At 47.2% G+C, this 19,423-nt stretch overlaps 1 protein-coding gene across 3 annotated transcripts in view; it reads left to right on the forward strand.

The window, feature by feature from the left end:
• LOC147116091 (anoctamin-7-like) overlaps window positions 1-19,423 on the forward strand; it is a 201,937-nt gene that overhangs the window by 41,171 nt on the left and 141,343 nt on the right. For all 3 annotated transcript variants that reach the window (XM_085990813.1, XM_085990812.1, XM_085990814.1), the window contains exons 4-5: window positions 17,016-17,123; window positions 17,884-18,020. In XM_085990813.1, the coding sequence (XP_085846939.1) occupies window positions 17,016-17,123; window positions 17,884-18,020 (245 nt within the window). The remainder of the gene's footprint in view (window positions 1-17,015; window positions 17,124-17,883; window positions 18,021-19,423) is intronic.

Here is a 19,423-nt window from a genome sequence, read left to right on the forward strand (position 1 = left end):
GAATGCTACGGAATTGGGTAAGCCACCGGGTTTACCCCCTCATCCAAGACGCCGATACGTACCTGGCCGCCTGCAACATCTTAAAGGCGCATTACCAGCAGCCTACGAATGAGGTGTATGCTAGGCATCTACTCGCTACTCGCGCACAGCGACCTGGGGAATCGGTGGAGGAGTTCCTAAGCATCCTGAAAAAGCTTGGCAAGGGCTGTAAGTGCCGAGATGTAAAAGCCGCAGTGTACACCGACGAGCTTGTTCGCGATGCCTTTATCACAGGCCTCAGCTCCACTCACATCCGGCAAAGACTGCTGGAAAAAACGGAGTTGGACCTGAAACAGGCTGCGGACACCGCGCGGTCCCTGGAGATGGCCCAGAGAAACTCGGACGCCTACTCTTCAGCCCGCGCCGCCCATGCCGCCACGTGTGCGCCGAGGGCGCCGCCATCTTGGAAGGCATCTTCCCCGCCCGGCAGCCCGACACCGGCGGGGCCCAGCTCTCCCCCCAGAAGCCCTACGACAGCCGCGACGCGTCAAGGACCCAACTGCTCCTTCTGCGGGCAGCCAAAGCACACCAGAAACCTGTGCCCGGCGAAAGGCACCACCTGCTTTAAGTGCGGTAAGAAGGGGCACTTCGGGAAGGTGTGCAGCGGGAACCCCGCCGGAAAACCAACCGCCGGAAAACCCGCCACCGCCGCGTGTGCGCCGTGGGAGCGGCCATCTTGGACGCCATCTTGCCCGACCTCGTGGGGTCCGCCATCTTATGAGCAGACAGCGTGGACGCCATCTTGTCTCGATCAGGGCCTTACAGTGGCATCGGTCACAGTGGACCAGACCAGGCCGCATCCGCTATCCAAATCAATGGTGGACATCGAGGTAAACGGGTGCCGGGTTAAATGCTTAATTGACAGTGGAAGCACGGAGAGTTTTATCCACCCTGAACTGGCACAACAACTCTCCCTAAAGGTGGTCCCTGCTCAGGGTACCATCTCTATGGCCGATAAAACCCAGACATCGACCATTCTGGGTTACTGCACGGTACAATTGTGCGTTAACGGAACTGTGTATGATAATTTTAAAGTATTAATCATGAAGAATCTATGTGCGAGCGTGATCTTGGGTTTGGATGTCCAGTGCAACCACCAAAGCATCACGCTCAAGTACGGTGGGTCCCAGCCGCCCCTCACAGTGTGCGGTCTGGCTACCCTGAAGGTAAAGCCGCCTTCGCTATTCGCGAACCTTACCCCTAACTGCCGGCCAATAGCGACCAAAAGCAGGAGGTACAGCTGGGAGGACAGGCGGTTTATCGCGACCGAGGTAGACAGGCTCCTGAAAGAGCGCATTATTGAACGCAGCAACAGCCCGTGGCGCGCCCAAGTGGTAGTGGTAAGGGGTAGCGAGAAGAAACGGATGGTGATCGACTATAGTCAAACGATCAACAGGTACACCCTACTAGACGCCTACCCGCTACCCCGCATATCAGAAATGGTGAACCAAATCGCCCAATACCGGGTGTTCTCCACCATCGACCTCAAGTCAGCGTACCACCAGCTCCCTATCAGACCAGAGGACCGCCCGTACACCGCCTTCGAGGCGAACGGACGCCTCTACCAATTCCTCAGAGTCCCCTTTGGGGTGACGAACGGGGTCTCGGTCTTTCAGAGGGAGATGGATCGCATGGTCGATGACCACCACTTGCAGGCAACCTTCCCCTACCTCGACAACGTCACCATCTGCGGTCACAACCAGCAGGATCACGACTCGAACCTAGAGAGGTTCCTGAAAACCGCACAAAAACTCAACCTCACCTATAACGAGGACAAGTGCGTTTTCAACACCACGCGCCTCTGCATACTGGGCAGCGTGGTGGAGAATGGGGAAATCGGACCAGACCCCGACCGATTGCGCCCCCTACGGGAGCTGCCCCTGCCCAACACTCCCAAAGCCCTGAAAAGGTGCCTGGGGTTATTTTCTTACTATTCCCAATGGGTCCCCAACTACTCCGACAAAGCCCGCCCCCTCTTGAAAGCATCCTCTTTTCCGCTCTCTGCTGAGGCCCACGCCGCCTTCAAAAGCATTAAGCAGGATATTGAGCGGGCCACGCTACAGGCAGTGGACGAGAACACTCCATTTCAAGTGGAAAGTGATGCGTCCGACTTTGCCTTGGCGGCCACCCTCAACCAGGCAGGGCGGCCCGTAGCTTTCTTCTCGAGGACCCTCCAAGGGCCCGAGATCAGACACTCCTCCGTGGAAAAGGAGGCCCAAGCCATCGTGGAGGCAGTGCGCCACTGGCGCCACTACCTAGCCGGCAAACGCTTCACCCTACTTACCGACCAGCGGTCGGTAGCGTTTATGTTCAACAATAAACAGAGGGGGAAGATTAAAAATGATAAGATTCTTAGGTGGCGGATCGAGCTCTCCACTTTCGAGTACGACATCATTTACCGGCCAGGGGCCCTTATCGAATCCCCTGACGCCCTCTCACGAGGGATGTGTACCAGCGCCACCGAGGATCGGCTACAGACCCTCCACAACGACCTCTGCCACCCAGGGGTCACGCGGCTGTTCCACTTCATAAAGTCCCGTAACTTACCCTACTCGAATGAGGAAGTTCGGTCTCTGACCAGGAACTGCCGCACTTGCGCTGAGTGCAAGCCTCGGTTCTACCGCCCAGATAGAGCCCACTTAATCAAAGCTACACGGCCCTTCGAGCGGCTCAGCTTAGATTTCAAGGGCCCCCTCCCGTCCGTCGACCGCAATGTTTACTTCCTGAACATTGTGGACGAATACTCCCGTTTCCCATTCGCCTTCCCCTGCCCAGACATGACCAGCGCCACGGTCATTAAATGCCTCAACAGCCTGTTCTGCCTGTTCGGTATGCCGAGCTATATCCACACGGATAGGGGGGCGTCCTTCATGAGTGAAGAGCTACGCCAGTACATGCTGTCCAAGGGGATCGCCACGAGCCGTACCACCAGCTACAACCCCCGGGGTAACGGCCAGGTGGAGCGAGAGAACGGGACAGTGTGGAAAGCAGTCACTCTAGCTCTAAGGACCAAGGGCCTCCCTATCTCCCGCTGGCAGGAAGTCCTCTCGGATGTGCTCCATTCGATACGGTCGCTATTGTGTACGGCCACTAATGCCGCGCCTCATGAACGAATGTTTGTCTTTCCCCGGAAATCCACCTCAGGCGTATCCATGCCGTCATGGCTCTCCACCCCAGGTCCGGTACTCGTGCGATGGCATGTGAGGGGCCACAAGACGGACCCTCTCGTGGAGCCAGTACACCTACTCCACGCCAACCCCCAATACGCATATGTCCGGCACGCCGACGGAAGGGAGGACACCGTGTCCATAAAAGACGTCGCCCCAGCCGGCATCGACAACAACCACGGCAATAGCAGCGACGACGATCACAGCAACCCTTACCCACCCACTACTCTTTCATCACCCCCGGAAGAACATCGACCAACGGCACCCCCACCAACTACCCCTTCAACAACCCCGGCGGCACCCCCGGCAGAGACCCAGGAGGCTACCGGGGACACCCAGCCGACACCCGCGGCACCACAACAGCCACGTCGGTCGCAGAGGACTATCAAACCCCCGAACAGACTAAATCTATAGAAGGGGTGAATGTGATGAAATATATTCCATTCATCACTGCCTGTTTTCTGTGTCTTGTAACTGCCTGCTTTCTGTGTCTTTTCTCTTCCCCCAGTCCTCATGTATTATGTATTGGAATGTGCTGGAATTGGTTGTGTGCAGAGCTCCGCCCATACCTGGCTCCTTTGTAATCTAAGTCAGTCGGGCATCAGCCTCCTGAAGGAAGACATCTCTCTAGTTTACGTGTTATGTTCTAAGTTAATAAAAGCCTTACTTTTGTTCTGCTAACTTCGAGTCTCGGAATAATTGAGACACATCACTCAGTATTGAAATTCTAGAGTTAACCTAATTTTAAATCACACATTTATTTCTGATTTCCGCCCCTTTTCTCCGATCCCCTCCTGAAGGGAGTAACTTATGCTCGGTCCTGTGCCGCGGGCAGTCAGGCCCTGGCTGCCTCCTGATCGCTCACCCAGGTGCCCATTCTTCCAGTGTGCAGTAAGAAAGAACTATAGCTTTCAAAAGCTCTGAATTAATTTGTCCATGACTACACAAACCACTCTGGGTACAGGTATATTGTGTATCAGTAAAACAGTCCGTGACTACACAAACCACTCTGGGTCCAGGTATATTGTGTATCAGTAAAACAGTCTGTGACTACACAAACCACTCTGGGTCCAGGTATATTGTGTATCAGTAAAACAGTCTGTGACTACACAAACTACTATGAAGAAAACCACCTTCGCGCAATCCCATCAAAGACGCAAGTTTGTGCATTCCACCTCAGAAACCGTGAAGCCAAACGCCAGCTGAAAGTAACCTGGTGTGGAGCAACACTGACGCATTGCGAGCACCCTACCTACTTAGAAGTCACCCTTGACCGATGCCTCGCCTTCAAGAAACACATCGAGAAGACAAAGGCAAAAGTGAGCGTACGAAACAACACCCTGAATAAGCTCACTAACACAAGATGGGGAACAAGCCCGAAAACATTGCGAACCAGTGCACTTGCTCTTTGCTATTCCACTGCCGAATACGCCTGCCCTGCATGGGAAAGGTCTACTCATGCCAAGAAGATGGATGCCGTTCTGAATGCAAGCTGCCGATTTATCACAGGTTGCTTAAAACCAACAAACACCAACAGCCTATATATCCTGGCGGGTATCGCTCCCTCTGCTATAAGAAGAACGGTGGCCAGCAAGAAAGAACGACTCCGTCAAACATCAGATGAGAGACACCCTCTGCATTGTCATACACCTACACCCAGCCGCCTAAAGTCAAGAAAGAGCTTTATGAACAGTGTTGTTCCATTACAATCAACCTCATCTGAAGCCCGCATCGCTGTGTGGAAAGACCGGCTCGCCAGTCTTGAACAACCCCCAGCGATGGAAATTTTACTTGATGAAAGCCTTCCCTCAGGAGCTAATTGCAACTGGGCAACCTGGAAGTGCCTTAACAGACTTAGGACCGGTGTAGGTTGCTCCAAGGTGTCACTAAGCAAATGGGGATATTCAACCAGCCCGACAACTTGTGAATGTGGAACTGAGGCACAGACTATGCAACATCTCCTGCAATGTCCATCGTTGGAGGAACCCTGTGTATTGATTTTTTTGTGGGTTCAATGACGAGACATTTATGAAAGAGAATGTCTTTTAATCTAAAGTTTGTTCAACTCTGGTTAACAGCCTTACAGGAGACACCATGCTAGAAATCCATCTAAAACGAAACTAAAACTAAACTGCTTGTCTCTGTCACATGCCCTCTGCTGGTCAGGCATAAGTAATCAATCAGGCAAATATGCTGGTAAGGCATCATAATCAAACAGGCAAATACCATCACTATTTGCTGATATCATTACATCTCCCTTTCTTAAAACAAAAGTATTTTACTTTTAACTAACAACATGTTTTCTTTGTATTAATCTGCATTTTAACTGTAACACTTAATGAACTTACATTATCATTATCATGATCAAGGTTTTTTAACCTTGCTTTGTGTGTTCACATGAAATATGTAAATACACTAGAACTTGAAGAAAGAATAAGATAACATTACTTCCTTCTATAACAATAGTCCTTAAATTTGCTATGAGTCTCTCCGGAGGCTTCATGTGTCTTGAGGATTTTCTGATTGATTGTCCTTGAATCTGAGTTGTTGCCTCAGATGATGTTTTCTCAGCTGTGTGATCAGGCTGTTCAACAGTATCAGCCTTTTGACCTGCTGTGTGATCAGGTTGATCAACAGTATCAGTCTTTTGACTTGCTGTGGCTGGTCCCATGAGAAGATCGCGACGATTTCTTCTCAGAACAGCACCCTCATCCGTCTGAATGGTGTATGATCTTGGTTGAACTTCACTCAGGACAGTTCCCTTCTGAGTCCATATGTTTGTTTTGTCTTTGAACCTTACTTGGTCACCAGTGTGGAGTTCAGGTAGGTTTTGTGTTCCTCTGTCATAGTAGTACTTTTGCTTTTCTTTCTGTTGTTCTTTGAACTTCCTCACTTTCTCCCCCTCTTTTGTTTTCAGGAGGTTCTCCGGGATGGGTAGGTTTGACCTTAGCCGTCGTCCCATAAGGAGTTGGGCTGGTGACATACCACACTCGAGCGGCGTTGTGCGGTATACAAGCATGCTCTGGTAGAAGTCAGTTCCACTGTCTTTTGCCTTGTACATCAGTCTTTTCACTGTCTGGACCGATTTTTCCACTAGTCCATTGGACTGTGGAAAGTGAGGACTTGACGTTGTGTGGACAAAGTCCCACTCTTTGGCAAAGTGTCGGAAACTTGCATTGTAAAACTGGGGTCCGTTGTCTGTGAAGACCTCGCTTGCCACGCCATGTCTGGAGAATATGGCTTTCATACATGTTATCACAGCATCTGCAATGGTGGTGTGCAGTCTACAAACCTCTGGATACAGGGAGTAATAGTTTGCACATTCTCCCTGTGTTTGCGTGGGTTTCCTCCGGGTGCTCCGGTTTCCTCCCACAGTCCAAAGATGTGCGGGTTAGGTTGATTGGCTATGATAAATTGACCCTTAGTGTTAGGGGGATTAAATACGTGGGGTTATGGGGATAGGGTGGGATATGTGTTGGTGTAGGGGTTACGGGGATCGGGTGGGATATGTGTCGGTGCAGGCTCGATGGGCCGAAATGGCCTCTATCTGCACTGTGGGGTTTCTGTGATTCTGTGTGACTACAAGATAGTCCTTCCCTTGACATACGAATAGGTCAGCGCCTACCTTCTGGTAAGGTCTGTCTGGTGCTGGGTGTGGTTTTAGTGGTTCTACCGGATTGCTTGCTCGATATTTCAGGCATATTGTGCAGTTTGACACCTCATTTGTCACATCTTGGTTGATTCGTGGCCAGTACATCACCTCTCGTGCTCTTTTCTTACACTTTTCGATTCCCAGATGTCCTCCATGGATCCTTTTTAGCATCTCTTTTCTCAGACTCTTTGGGATAACTATTTTACTTCCTTTGTAGATGATGTCTTCGACCACTGATAGTTCCTCCCTGCAGTTCCAGTACTCTGCTATGTCAGGTGAGCAGTCTTGCTTCATGTTGGGCCATCCATCCAAGATGCTTTTCCTCAGTCGTCTCATTGTTTCATCTTTGTTTGTCTCAGTCTTTATGAGCTCCATTTTTGCATCTGCTATGGGCAGTGCACTTGTGATCATGTCCACGTAGGCGTTCACTTTTTCATCCATTTTGGTGTTTGCGGGCTCACTTGGGTCAACAGCTCTGGACAACGTGTCTGCTGTATACATCAGCTTACCCGGTGTGTACGCAACATTCAGTGTATAGCGTTGCAGCCTGATCATCATTCTTTGTATTCTAAGCGGACAGCTATTTAGTGGCTTTTGGAACAATGCAATCAAGGGCTTATGGTCAGTCTCTACACTGGTTGCTTGTCCTGCCACAAACTGGTGAAATCTTTCACAGGCGTATGTGATGCTGAGTAGCTCCTTTTCTATTTGAGCATATCGCGTCTCCGCGTCTGTCATTGAGCGCGATGCATATGCAATAGGTTGCCAGTAGTCATATTTTTGCAGAAGAACGGCACCGAGCCCACTCTGTGATGCATCTGATGATCTCTTGATGGATCTCGCTGGGTCATAAAACCTCAGAACTGGTTCCTCTGTGAGCAGTTTCTTTAGATCGCTCCATGACTTCTCATGCTCATGATTCCATTCCCATTCTATGTTCTTTTCAGTTAGTCTTCTCAGTGGCGCCATCTTTTCTGAGAGGTTGGATATGAATTTACCCATGTAATTGATCATTCCATTAAACCTCTGCACGTCTTTTTTGCATTGTGGCTTTGGCATATTCCCAATGGCGGACACCTTTCTGGGATCTGGTCTGATGCCCTCACTGCTAAGGTATCTCCCATGAATGTCAGTTCTGTCACCCCGAGCTGGCATTTCTCTCTATTCAGCTTCAGGTTTGTTTTCCTTGTTGCTTCCAGCACTTTTTTCAGTCTCTCGTCATGCTCAGTTCTCGTGGTTCCCCATACTATGATGTCATCCATTGATGTATCAACTCCCTCCAGGTGCTCATAGATCATATGGATAGTTTTGTGATACACTTCAGGAGCTGAGGCAATGCCAAATGGTAACCTTAGGAATCTGTATCTGCCAAATGGACTGTTGAACGTGCACAGTCTTGAACTTGCCTCGTCCAATTTCATCTGCCAAAATCCTGATGATGCATCTAACTTGCTGAAATACTTTGCATTTGCAAACTGTGACATGATTTCCTCACGTGTAGGAAGCTTGAAGTGCTCTCTCTTTATTGCTCTGTTTAGATCTCTTGGATCCAGGCAAATTCTGAGCTTTCCATTCTTTTTGTCCACTACGACGAGGGAACTCACCCACTCAGTTGGCTCATCTATCTTCTGAATCACATTCAGGCTTTCCATCCTGTCCAACTCTGCCTTCAGTTGCTTTTGAAGAGCAAACGGAACTTTTCTGCATGGATGTATGACCGTTGGCATACTTTTATCTACTCTGATCGTGTGTTCTCCTGGAAGGCAGCCTAGACCCTTAAATAGGTCGTTGTACTCTTTCATGAGTTCATCATAGACTGTCTCTCCTTCGCTTTCCACAATGAGGACTCTCTTTACCAGGTTCAGTCTCTCACAGGCTATTAAACCTAGTATGGCCTGCACATCCTTTGGCACCATGATTAATGCTAGCGTGTGCTCTCTGTCCTTGTGTGTCACTTTGACAATGCATTTTCCTTTCACTGGTATATTAGTACCTGAGTATCCTGTCACTTTCACTTTGATTCCATGTATCTTTGATCTGGGTCTAATTTTCTTAAAATCCGTCTCTGATATCACATTAACTTGTGCTCCAGTATCCAATTTAAATGGAATGTGTATGTCATTCACTTTTAGTGTCAACATCCAGTCTCTTTTTTCTTCTTTGTTTTCAGACACAACATCTACATTGAACTCCTCTATCTCGCTTTCATCTACTGCATGGACCTTGCTTTGTTGCGCTTGGTTCTTACAGCAACGGGCATAATGGTTGTTTTTGTTGCAACTATTGCATTTTTTACCATATGCTGGACACTTTTTTGGTGGATGCTGTGTACCGCATCGACTACATGTCTTTCGATTGTCTCTTTCATTTTTGTTCGCTGGCCACGCCTCTTTTTTCACATTGGCGCTTTTTTTGTTAAACGGTTTGTGTCCGTTCGTTCTCACTGCATCCACGTTGCAGCTACTGTCACTGAACAGCTCCTTTGCCTGCGACTTCACAGTCTCTGTAGCCCTACACAGTGCTATGGCTTTTCCCAGGTCTAGATCTTGCTCTCTTAGCAGTCTTTCCCTTAGACCATTATCTGGAATACCACACACCAGTCTGTCTTTTATCAGCGAGTCTGTCAGTCCCCCAAATTCACATGTTTTGCTTCGGTTTCTCAGTTCAGTCACATACTGATCAATAGTCTCACCCGTTTTCTGTACACATGTGAAAAATTTGTGCCTCTCAAACGTCACGTTACATTTAGGTATGCAGTAGGCCTCAAACTGTTCCATTATTTTATCTAGCTTCATTTTGTCTCCATCAGCAGCGAATGTGAAGTTATTATACACCTCCAGCGCTTCATCACCCACGACATGTAAGAACAGTGACGCTTTCATTTTATCACTTTTCTCGTCAGCTCCGATTGCTGATAAATACAACTCCAAACGTTGATTGAATCTCCTCCAATTTTCAGCCACATTACCTGTCAACTGAAGCTTCGCGGGTGGGTGTAAACCTTCCATTTTTCACTTCGTTAGCTATTCTCCAATGGTAAGTAACGATGTTCTCTTTTGGCTTGCTAATATGTGGAGAGCTGATTTAACTTCAGATTTTTTCTCTTCATCTCTTTCAGTCACTTCTGACACCATATATTGATTTGTATGTGGGTTCAATGATGACACATTCATGAAAGAGAATGAGTTTTTATCTAAAGTATGTTCAACTCTTTTTTCAGCATTACAGGAGACATCATGTTAGAAATCCATCTAAAGCGAAACTAAAACTAAACTGCTTGTCTCTGTCACATGCCCTCTGCTGGTCAGGCATAAGTAATCAATCAGGCAAATATGCTGGTAAGGCATCATAATCAAACAGGCAAATACCATCACTATTTGCTGATATCATTACACCCTGCACTGTTGCAGATCTTGCCGAATTCAACAACAAGGCGCAAAAATGTGTCCAGTTCTGGCTGGGCTATGTATAGACTGTCCGTGGACACGATAAGAAGAAGTAAAACAGTCCATGACTACACAAACCACTCTGGGTCCAGGTATATTGTGTATCAGTAAAACAGTCCGTGACTACACAAACCACTCTGGGTACAGGTATATTGTGTATCAGTAAAACAGTCCATGACTACACAAACCACTCTGGGTACAGGTTTATTGTGTATCAGTATAACAGTCTGTGACTACACAAACCACTCTGGGTACAGGTATATTGTGTATCAGTAAAACAGTCCGTGACTACACAAACCACTCTGGGTCCAGGTATATTGTGTATCAGTAAAACAGTCTGTGACTACACAAACCAGTCTGGGTACAGGCATATTGTGTATCAGTAAAACAGGTTTATTAAGCATTAAACATCCAGTACAAAGAAGTAATACTGAACAAGAAGGTAGTCACAGTTTGTTCATTGAACCCCGGCGTTCCTTCCGAGTGACTGTGGCGCGGTCTCTTTATCTCTTGCTGTGTTCTGTTGACTGAAGCTTCTCATCTTCCAGTTTCGTGCTGCTTTCAGTGTTCCTTTATTGGCTTTTTTCCCCCTTTTTAAAAATACATAGCAATTTGCAGCTGCTTGGGCTATTCTGACCTTCACAAGTACGGTTTATGATTCCCTTTTTCTGCTGTGAGCTTTTCTCTGAGAACTTTTACATTCCCATGAATTATGACAGAGTTCTTTTGCCTTTCCCATAGCTCATTATCTATGTTTTGTCCTTCACTGTCTCTTTGTTTTTAACATAACAGAAAATCTACACTACCTCAGCACTATTCTCGCAGTTAACATAATGTTGGCTTAATTTTACCATCATGATTTGGTCTCAGCCATTCGTCATTTTATACAGGCTTTTTAGGTTTTTAACATACAATTTCACATATTATAGTTATTTAATAATGGTTATATAATCTTAATAATGTTTATTAAATCCTACAGGTACACTCTATCCTACAGAACTTGCACTTGTATAGCGCCTCTCACAAACTCGGGACCTCCTAAAGCGCTTCACAGCCAATGACATTTTTTTTTTCAATGTAGTCAATATCGCTATGTGGAGAAATGCAGCAGCTGATTGCTCACAACAAGGTCCCACAAACAGCAAATGAGATGAATGACCAGTTAATTAGTGGTGTTGGTGAGTGATGAATGTTGGCCCAGACACTGGAGGGAACTCTCTGCTCTTCCTCAAATAGGATCGTTTACAACCACCTGAACCGGCAGGTGGGTAGAGCCTTAGTTTAACACCTCATCTGACAGATGCCTCTCCCCTCAGTACTGCACTGAAGGGTCAGCCCGGGTTGTGCACTCAGGTCCTGAGTAGGGACTTGAACCCACAACTTCAGTTTGACTGATGACTGGGTCCGAATTCTATCTCCAAAAATCTTGTGCAAAATGGGAAGAGGAAATTTGGCCAAAAGTGCAACATCCTTATCCGGAAGTCCAGAATCTGTGCAATCGGTGGAAATTAAACAAGATCGGGATTTATCATTAGGCAGCAATTCAATCGACCAAGAAGCTCCCAGGGTCCATACCTGGTCTTTGGCTGTAATGAAAACAGAAAATGCTGGCAACTGTGCTGTGTTAGCTGACCTCAGCCACTGCAGCAGTTGGACAATAGGCCTTGACCAAGCTGAATATAGAAAGTATAGAGGAGGTCTAAAAAAGGGAATCAGGGTATTTGGACTTTCAGAAGGCGTTTGACAGGTTACCAGATAACAGACTTGTTAGCACATTTAAAGTCCATGGGATTAAAGGGACAGTTGCAGCATGGATACAAAATTGACAAAGTGACAGAAAGCAGAGAGTAGTGGTGAACGGTTGTTTTTCAGACTGGAGGGAAGTATACAGTGGTGTTCCCCAGGAGTTGATATTAGGACCACTGCTCTTCCTGACATATATTAATGACCCAGACTTGGGCACACAGGGCACAATTTCAAAGTTTGCAGATGATACGAAAATTGAAAATGTAGTAAACAATGAGGAGGATAGTAACAGACTTCAGGAGGACAGACAGACTGGTGAAATGGGCAGAAATATGGTAGATTAAATTTAATGGAGAAGTGTGAAGTGACGCATTTTAGTAGGAAAAATGAGGAGAGGCAATATAAACTAAATGGTACAATTTTAAAAGGGTTGCAGGAACAGAGAGACCGGGAGACTATATGTACACAAATCCTTGAAGGTGGCAGGACAAGTTGAGAAGGCTGTTAAAAAAGCATACGGGGTCCTTGGTTTTATTAATAGAGGCATAGAGTACAAAAGCAAGGAGGTTATGCTAAACCTTTATAAATCACTGGTTAGGTTTTAGCTAGAGTAATGTTTTCAATTCTGGGCACCACACTTTAGGAAGGGTGTCAAGGCCTTGGAGAGGGTGCAGAAAAGATTTACTAGAATGGTACCAGGGTTGGGGGACTTCAGTTATGTGGAGAAGCTGGGGTTATTCTCCTTAGAGCAGAGGAGGTTAAGAGATGATTTAATAGAGGTGTTCAAAATCATGAAAGGTTTTAATAAAGTAAATAAGGCAAAACTGTTTCCAGTGGCAGAAGTGTCAGTAACCAAAGGACACAGATTTAAGGTGATTGGCTAAAGAAACAGAGGCGACATGAGGAAACATTTTTTACGCAGCCAGTTGTTGTGATCTGGAATGCACTGCCTGAAAGGGTGGTGGAAGCAGATTCAATAGTAACATTCAAAAGAGAATTGGATAAATACCTGAAGCGAGCAAATTTACAGGGCTATGGGGAAAGCGCAAGGGAGTGGGATTAATTGGATAGCTCTACCAAAGAACTGATACAGGCACCAAGGGCTGAATGGCTTCCTTTTGTGCTCTATCATTCTATGATTCTGTGGGGGAGAAATTCGGTATTGGCCGAGCGTAAAGTTTTATCGCCTCCCTTGTACCATTTGGCTTCTATCGCCCCCGGAGGTGATTGGAGCGCTAAATCAGGCGCTACACACCTCTCTTAAGGCGCTAATGCCGAGGAGCGAGGCGCTACCTCAGAGCACTGGCAAAGCTCCTGTGATTTCAGTCAGCAATGGAACACAGACACACTGGTGCCGGTCTGTTCTTAAAGGGGAGGGTCGATCTTGCTCTCCATCCACACCCTGCTCATTGCAGCCTTGAATCTCGGCCTGGAGAAACCTGTACATCAAATCTGCTGGAAAGAACAATGGAGAGGCCCAGAGAAAGAGCTCTGAGTGCAGCCCCCATAGTCTCTTCTAAATCAACGCAAGGAAGGTCAAATCAGAATGAACCCGCAAAGTGCTGCTCAGGACCCAAAACACAGCGTTAAATCTCTCCAGAAGTGTGTGTGTCTCTCAGAATGCGTGGTGCAAAAATGTCACCGACAAAATAAGGCAGGAAGCGGTCGCCTTTAACTAGCGCTCCCCCAGTCCCTTCCCGTCTGCAAAATGCTCCCCTCAACCTGTCGTTAGCGGCAGGCGGAAAGGCAGGGGGCACCACTCAATATCCGGTTCGGGGCGCTACTGGGGCGTTGCATGCTCGACTGATGTCACGATCTGCGGGCGCAGGATATCGTGGCGGTAGTTTAGCGCTGCCGCAAAATGTCTGGTCAATTTCGTGAGCGGCGCAAACATCGCCGCGCCCGGGCGCTAATTGCTTTCTGCCCCATTAGCGCCCTCTTAGGCGCTAACGGGAGGCGCAAAGCAACCGAATTTTTCCCCATGAATCCTGGTGACTCTCCAGTGACCCCTGCTGGATAGGTCAGTGTCAGGTGAGCTTGACTGCAATGTTCCCCACAGTCATATAGCTCGCAGACCCTTGCTCCCCAGGCACACATGTGAATAACAACCCAGGTGAGCTCCCACTGGGAGAATGCCACGTGAAGGGGACAATCTAGCTTCCTGCTCTTAGACAAGTAAAAGCCACTCTGCATCTTGTTCAGTGATTGGTTAGCCTGCAGTTAGAGTATTGTGTCCAATTTAGGTGCCTTACTTTAGGAAGAATGTCAAGGTCTTGGAGAAGGTGTAGAAGAGATTCACCAAGATAATACCATGGATAGGAGGATTTAGTTATGTGGAGCAACAAGGATGCAGTAGGGCCTTTTTTTCTAGAACAAAGAAGGTCGAGTGAAGATCTAATAAAGATTTTCAAAATTATGTGGGGTTTTGACAAAATAAATTGGGAAGGCTGGTCGGAAAGTCAGTAACTAGAGGACATCATTTTAAGATCATCACCACAGGAATGAAGGGAGCGGTGAGGAGAAATTTCTAAATGCAGAGGGCTGTTAGAACATGGACTAAGAACATAAGAAATAGGAGCAGGAGTAGGCCATTCGGCCCTTCAAGCCTGCTCCGCCATTCAATAAGATCATGGCTGATCTTCTACCTCAACTCTGCTTTCCTGCCCGATCCCCATATCCCTTGATTCCCTTAATATCCAAAAATCTATTGATCTCAGCCTTGAATATACTCAACGACTGAGTATCCACAGCCCTCTGGGGTAGAGAATTCCAAAGATTCACAGCCCTTGTGTGAAGAAATTCCTCCTACCAGAAACAGTGGGGGAAGTAGGGTTGCCAACCCTGGTGGGTGTCCTGGAGATTTCTTCACATGACCTCCCGCATCCAACCACCCTGCCCAGTCAAACAGACCTTCCCTGTATCTCCGATATTTTTATAACTATTAAACAAAAGTGTTCAAAGAAAATGGAAAAACACACCATTTTTTTTTAATGCCAATGCCCCTGTAAATTTTCTCCTGGGTTGTTCACAGTCATGCCTAGGAGATTAATCTTCAATTCCTGGAAACTCCAGGGCAATCCTGGAGGGTTGGCAACCCTAGATAGAGGATGCATTTACACTGCATCTTCAGTGCAGATTCCAGCAAGACTACATTTACATTACCTAGCACCTGCCAGGCTGCAGATGTCTTTCCCAGGAGAGAGCTGTATGCACACCTGGATACAGATGTGGGCAGTCTTGCCCGGGAGAGAGCTGTATTCTCACCTGGATACAGATGTGGGCAGTCTTGCCCAAGGAGAGAGCTGTATGCACACCTGGATACAGATGTGGGCAGTCTTGCCCAGGAGAGAGCTGTATGCACACCTGGATACAGATGTGGCCAGTCTTGCCCAGGAGAGAGCTGTATGCACACCTGGATACAGATGTGGGCAGTCTTGCCCGGGAGAGTGCTGTATTCTCACCTGGATACAGATGTGGGCAGTCTTGCCCAAGGAGAGAGCTGTATGCACACCTGGATACAGATGTGGGCAGTCTTGCCCAGGAGAGAGCTGTATGCACACCTGGATACAGATGTGGGCAGTCTTGCCCAGGAGAGAGCTGTATGCACACCTGGATACAGATGTGGGCAGTCTTGCCCAGGAGAGAGCTGTATGCACACCTGGATACAGATGTGGGCAGTCTTGCCCAGGAGAGAGCTGTATTCACACTTGGATACAGATGTGGGCAGTCTTGCCCAGGTGAGACCTGTATGCACACCTGGATACAGATGTGGGCAGTCTTGCCCAGGAGAGAGCTGTATGCACACAATTGGATACAGATATGGGCAGTCTTGCCCGGGAGAGAGCTGTATGCACACCTGGATATAGATGTGGGCAATCTTGCCCAGGAGAGACCTGTATGCACACCTGGATACAGATGTGGGCAGTCTTGCCCAGGAGAGAGCTGTATTCACACCTGGATACAGATGTGGGCAGTCTTGCCCAGGAGAGAGCTGTATGCACACCTGGAAAAAGATGTGGGCTGTCTTGCCCAAGGAGAGAGCTGTATGCCCACCTAGATACAGATATGGGCAGTCTTGCCCGGGAGAGAGCGCTGTATGCGCACCTGGATACAGATGTGGGAAGAGCTCTCTCCCAACAGTTTAAAAATGTAAATGTTTAGAAAGTAAGTGGAAAGAATCCCTGTTCTAGAAACATTTAAACTGAAGCTTGATGAGTCTAAACACCGTGGTGGCAAAAACGGCAACCTACAAAAATCAGAAAATCTGACACAGCCCAACAAAGGTTGATGTTGGATAAACTATTTGTCAACCTCCTTCCTCCTCTGGTTCACAGCGACACGCTTTGAATAAGCACAAAAAACTTGATGGTGGAGTATACGGAACAGACTTTATTCATATACAGCACAGGTGCTCGATCTACACGATACAAAGAGAGTAGCTTTTCAGTCTCTTTTGAGCACTCCAACTAACTGTTGAAAACCATGCTCTTTTATACACCTTAGTTTGCCTACAGCAAAGGTACATGTCACAGATAATACTCGGATATTTTAAAAGTGAAGTCGATAAATATTTGAAAAAAGAAAAGATTAAAAGTATATGGGTCAAGGGGAAAGAGAATGGGACTAAATGGAGAGCTCTTTCAAAGAACCAGCACAGATGCAATAGGCTGAATGGCCTCCTTCTGCGCTATAAAATTCTATGGCGTAGATCTTGACAAGTGATCAAAAGCTAGGTCAGAGAGGTAGGTTTTAAGGAGCGTCTTAAAGGATGGGAGAGAAGCGGAGAGGTTTAGGGAGGGAATTCTAGAGCTTAGGGCCTCGGCAGCTGAAGGCATGGCTGCCAGAGGTGGAGCGATTAAAATCGGGGATGCTCAAGAGGCCAGAATTGGAGGAGCGCAGATATCTTGGAGGGTTGTGGGGCTAGAGGAGGTTACCTGGTCATTGTCTGGATTTCTCTCCCTACAGTATGAGACACAGAATGAGGGGCACAAGATCCATTACACCTTGCTGAATGCTCCGTGGAACGTGCTGTGCTATTATGCAGAAGATTTGAGTCTGCGTGCTCCGCTGCAGGTAGGTGAATTATCCGGGGCCCGTGGAAAGGCTCGGTGTTTATTACTGGTGACCTTTTAAATACTTTCAATCTTAATTCTCTTCCCTTTCTTTCCTGAAGACAGTAGGACTGATTTTACAGGCCCTTGCCCCCTCCCTAGTTCAATTACCTGGGCACAAAGGTTAGGTTAAAGAGGTAGAGACCTGGATGGGTGTGGCGCTGCCCCTTGAACGCTGCCCTGGGTATAATGGAGCTTTGTTTGGTGGAGGTTGGAGCTCAGCCTACAGTAGGCCCCGGCCATCACCTCGGATCCCATAGTGATGAGAGAGGAGGCAGATGGAAGTAGGGATTAACAAAAGGAGTCTGAGAAAGGGTGAGAAAAAGGGTAAAATACAGAGCCAGTGAGAGCAGTGTGAGAGATACTGGTACTGGAGGCAGTGGGCAGTGCGCAGGTTTCGGAGAGTGAGAAAAAGAGTTAGGTTAGAAAGACAGCGACAGACATAGAAAGAAATAGAGCGTGAGAAGATGGGCTGTTCTCTATATAATAAAAGGGACACAATGCTCCTGAACGGAAGGTTCTAGATTAATTGTTACTGTTGTGAGGTGTGAAGTTCATTGGGATTAATGGGGCTGGTGTTTAACAGTTGTTATCATGATTCTAAAAAGTAACCCGAGCTAGAGTTTGCTTTAGGGACAGCTGTGTTGTAGGTTGTCTGGGCCCGACCATCTGGTTTCTGGTCAGGCTGTAGTTTTAATAAGTTTTGCTGCTGTTTGTTTCAGGCATTAGTAAACTGTAACTCCAATTGGTCAGAGGACTTGCTGTCGAAGCTGCGAATCTGCAATATCATGCATGAAGATGTCCCGAACACCCCCCTGGAATATTACACCTGCCAGTTCAGACTCTCCAAGTTAGAAAGGTTGGTATGAAATGGGACGCGCGTGAGTGTTGGGTCACCCTGTAAAAGATAGAAAGAAAGCCTTGTATTTATATAGCGCCTTTCACAACCTCAGGACGTCCCAAAGTGCTCTTCAGCCAATGAAGTACTTGTGAAGTGTAGTCACTGTTGTAATGTGGGAAACGAGGCAGCCAATTTGTGCACAGCAAGCTCCAACAGACAGCAATGTGATAATGACCAGATAATCTGTTTTAGAAACATAGAAGATAGGAGCAGGAGTAGGCCATTCGGCCCCTCAAGCCTGCTCCACCATTTAATGAGATCATGGCTGATCATCCAAATTCAGTACCCTGTCCCTGCTTTCTCCCCATATCCCTTGATCCGTTTAGCCTTAAGAAATATATCTAACTCCTTCTTGAATATATTTAATGAATTGGCCTCAACTGCCTTCTGTGGAAGAGAATTCCACAGGTTCACCACTCTCTGGGTGAAGAAATTCCTCCTCAGCTCTGTTATGTTCATTAATAACTAGGCATTCTTATTATGAACAGCTAGCTTCTAGCTAGTCATTTATTCAGTACACGTTCTCTAGGTACAGCATCTGTAGAGATTCAGCATGTGTACTTCTGTGTGCAGGCAGCCATCTTGACTACTGCCTTGTGGGTAGCCTAGTGCATCGTGGGTAGTGTAGTCTAAAACACATACAACTAAATATACAGCTCTATACAGCTCTACGGCTCCATCTAGTGTACCACTCTAGAATGACATGTTATTGATCATTACAATCTCTGTCCTAAATGGCTTACTCCTTATCTTTAGACTGTGACCCCTGGTTCTGAACTGCCCCGCCATCGGGAACATCCTTCCTGCATCTAGTCTGTCTAGTCCTGTTAGAATTTTATAAGTTTCAATGAGATCCCCTCTCATTCTTCTAAACTCCAGCAAATATAAGCCCAATCGACCCAATCTCTCCTCATATGTCATTCTTGCCATCCCAGGTATCAGTCTGGTGAATCTTCACTGCACTCCCTCCATGGCAAGAACATCCTTCCTCAGATAAGGTCGACCAAAACTGCACACAATACTCAAGGTGTGGTCTCACCAAGGCCCTGTACAACTGCAGCAAGACATCCTTGCTCCTGTACTCGAATCCTCTCACTATGAAGGCCAACATACCATTTGCCTTCTTAACCGCCTGCTGCACCTGCATGCTTACCTTCAGCGACTGGTGCACAAGGACACCCAGGTCTCGTTGTACTTCCCCTTCTCCCAATCTATTGCCATTCAGATAATAATCTGCCTTCCTGTTTTTGCCATCAAAGTGGATAACCTCGCATTTATCCACATTATACTGCATCTGCCATGCATCTGCCCAATCACCCAACCTGTCCAAATCATACTGGAGTTTCTCGGCATCCTCCTCA

This window comes from Somniosus microcephalus, chromosome 6 (assembly GCF_052327205.1).
Source record: "Somniosus microcephalus isolate GS21.2 chromosome 6, FLI_Smic_1.0, whole genome shotgun sequence".
Classification (NCBI taxonomy): Eukaryota; Metazoa; Chordata; class Chondrichthyes; order Squaliformes; family Somniosidae; genus Somniosus; species Somniosus microcephalus.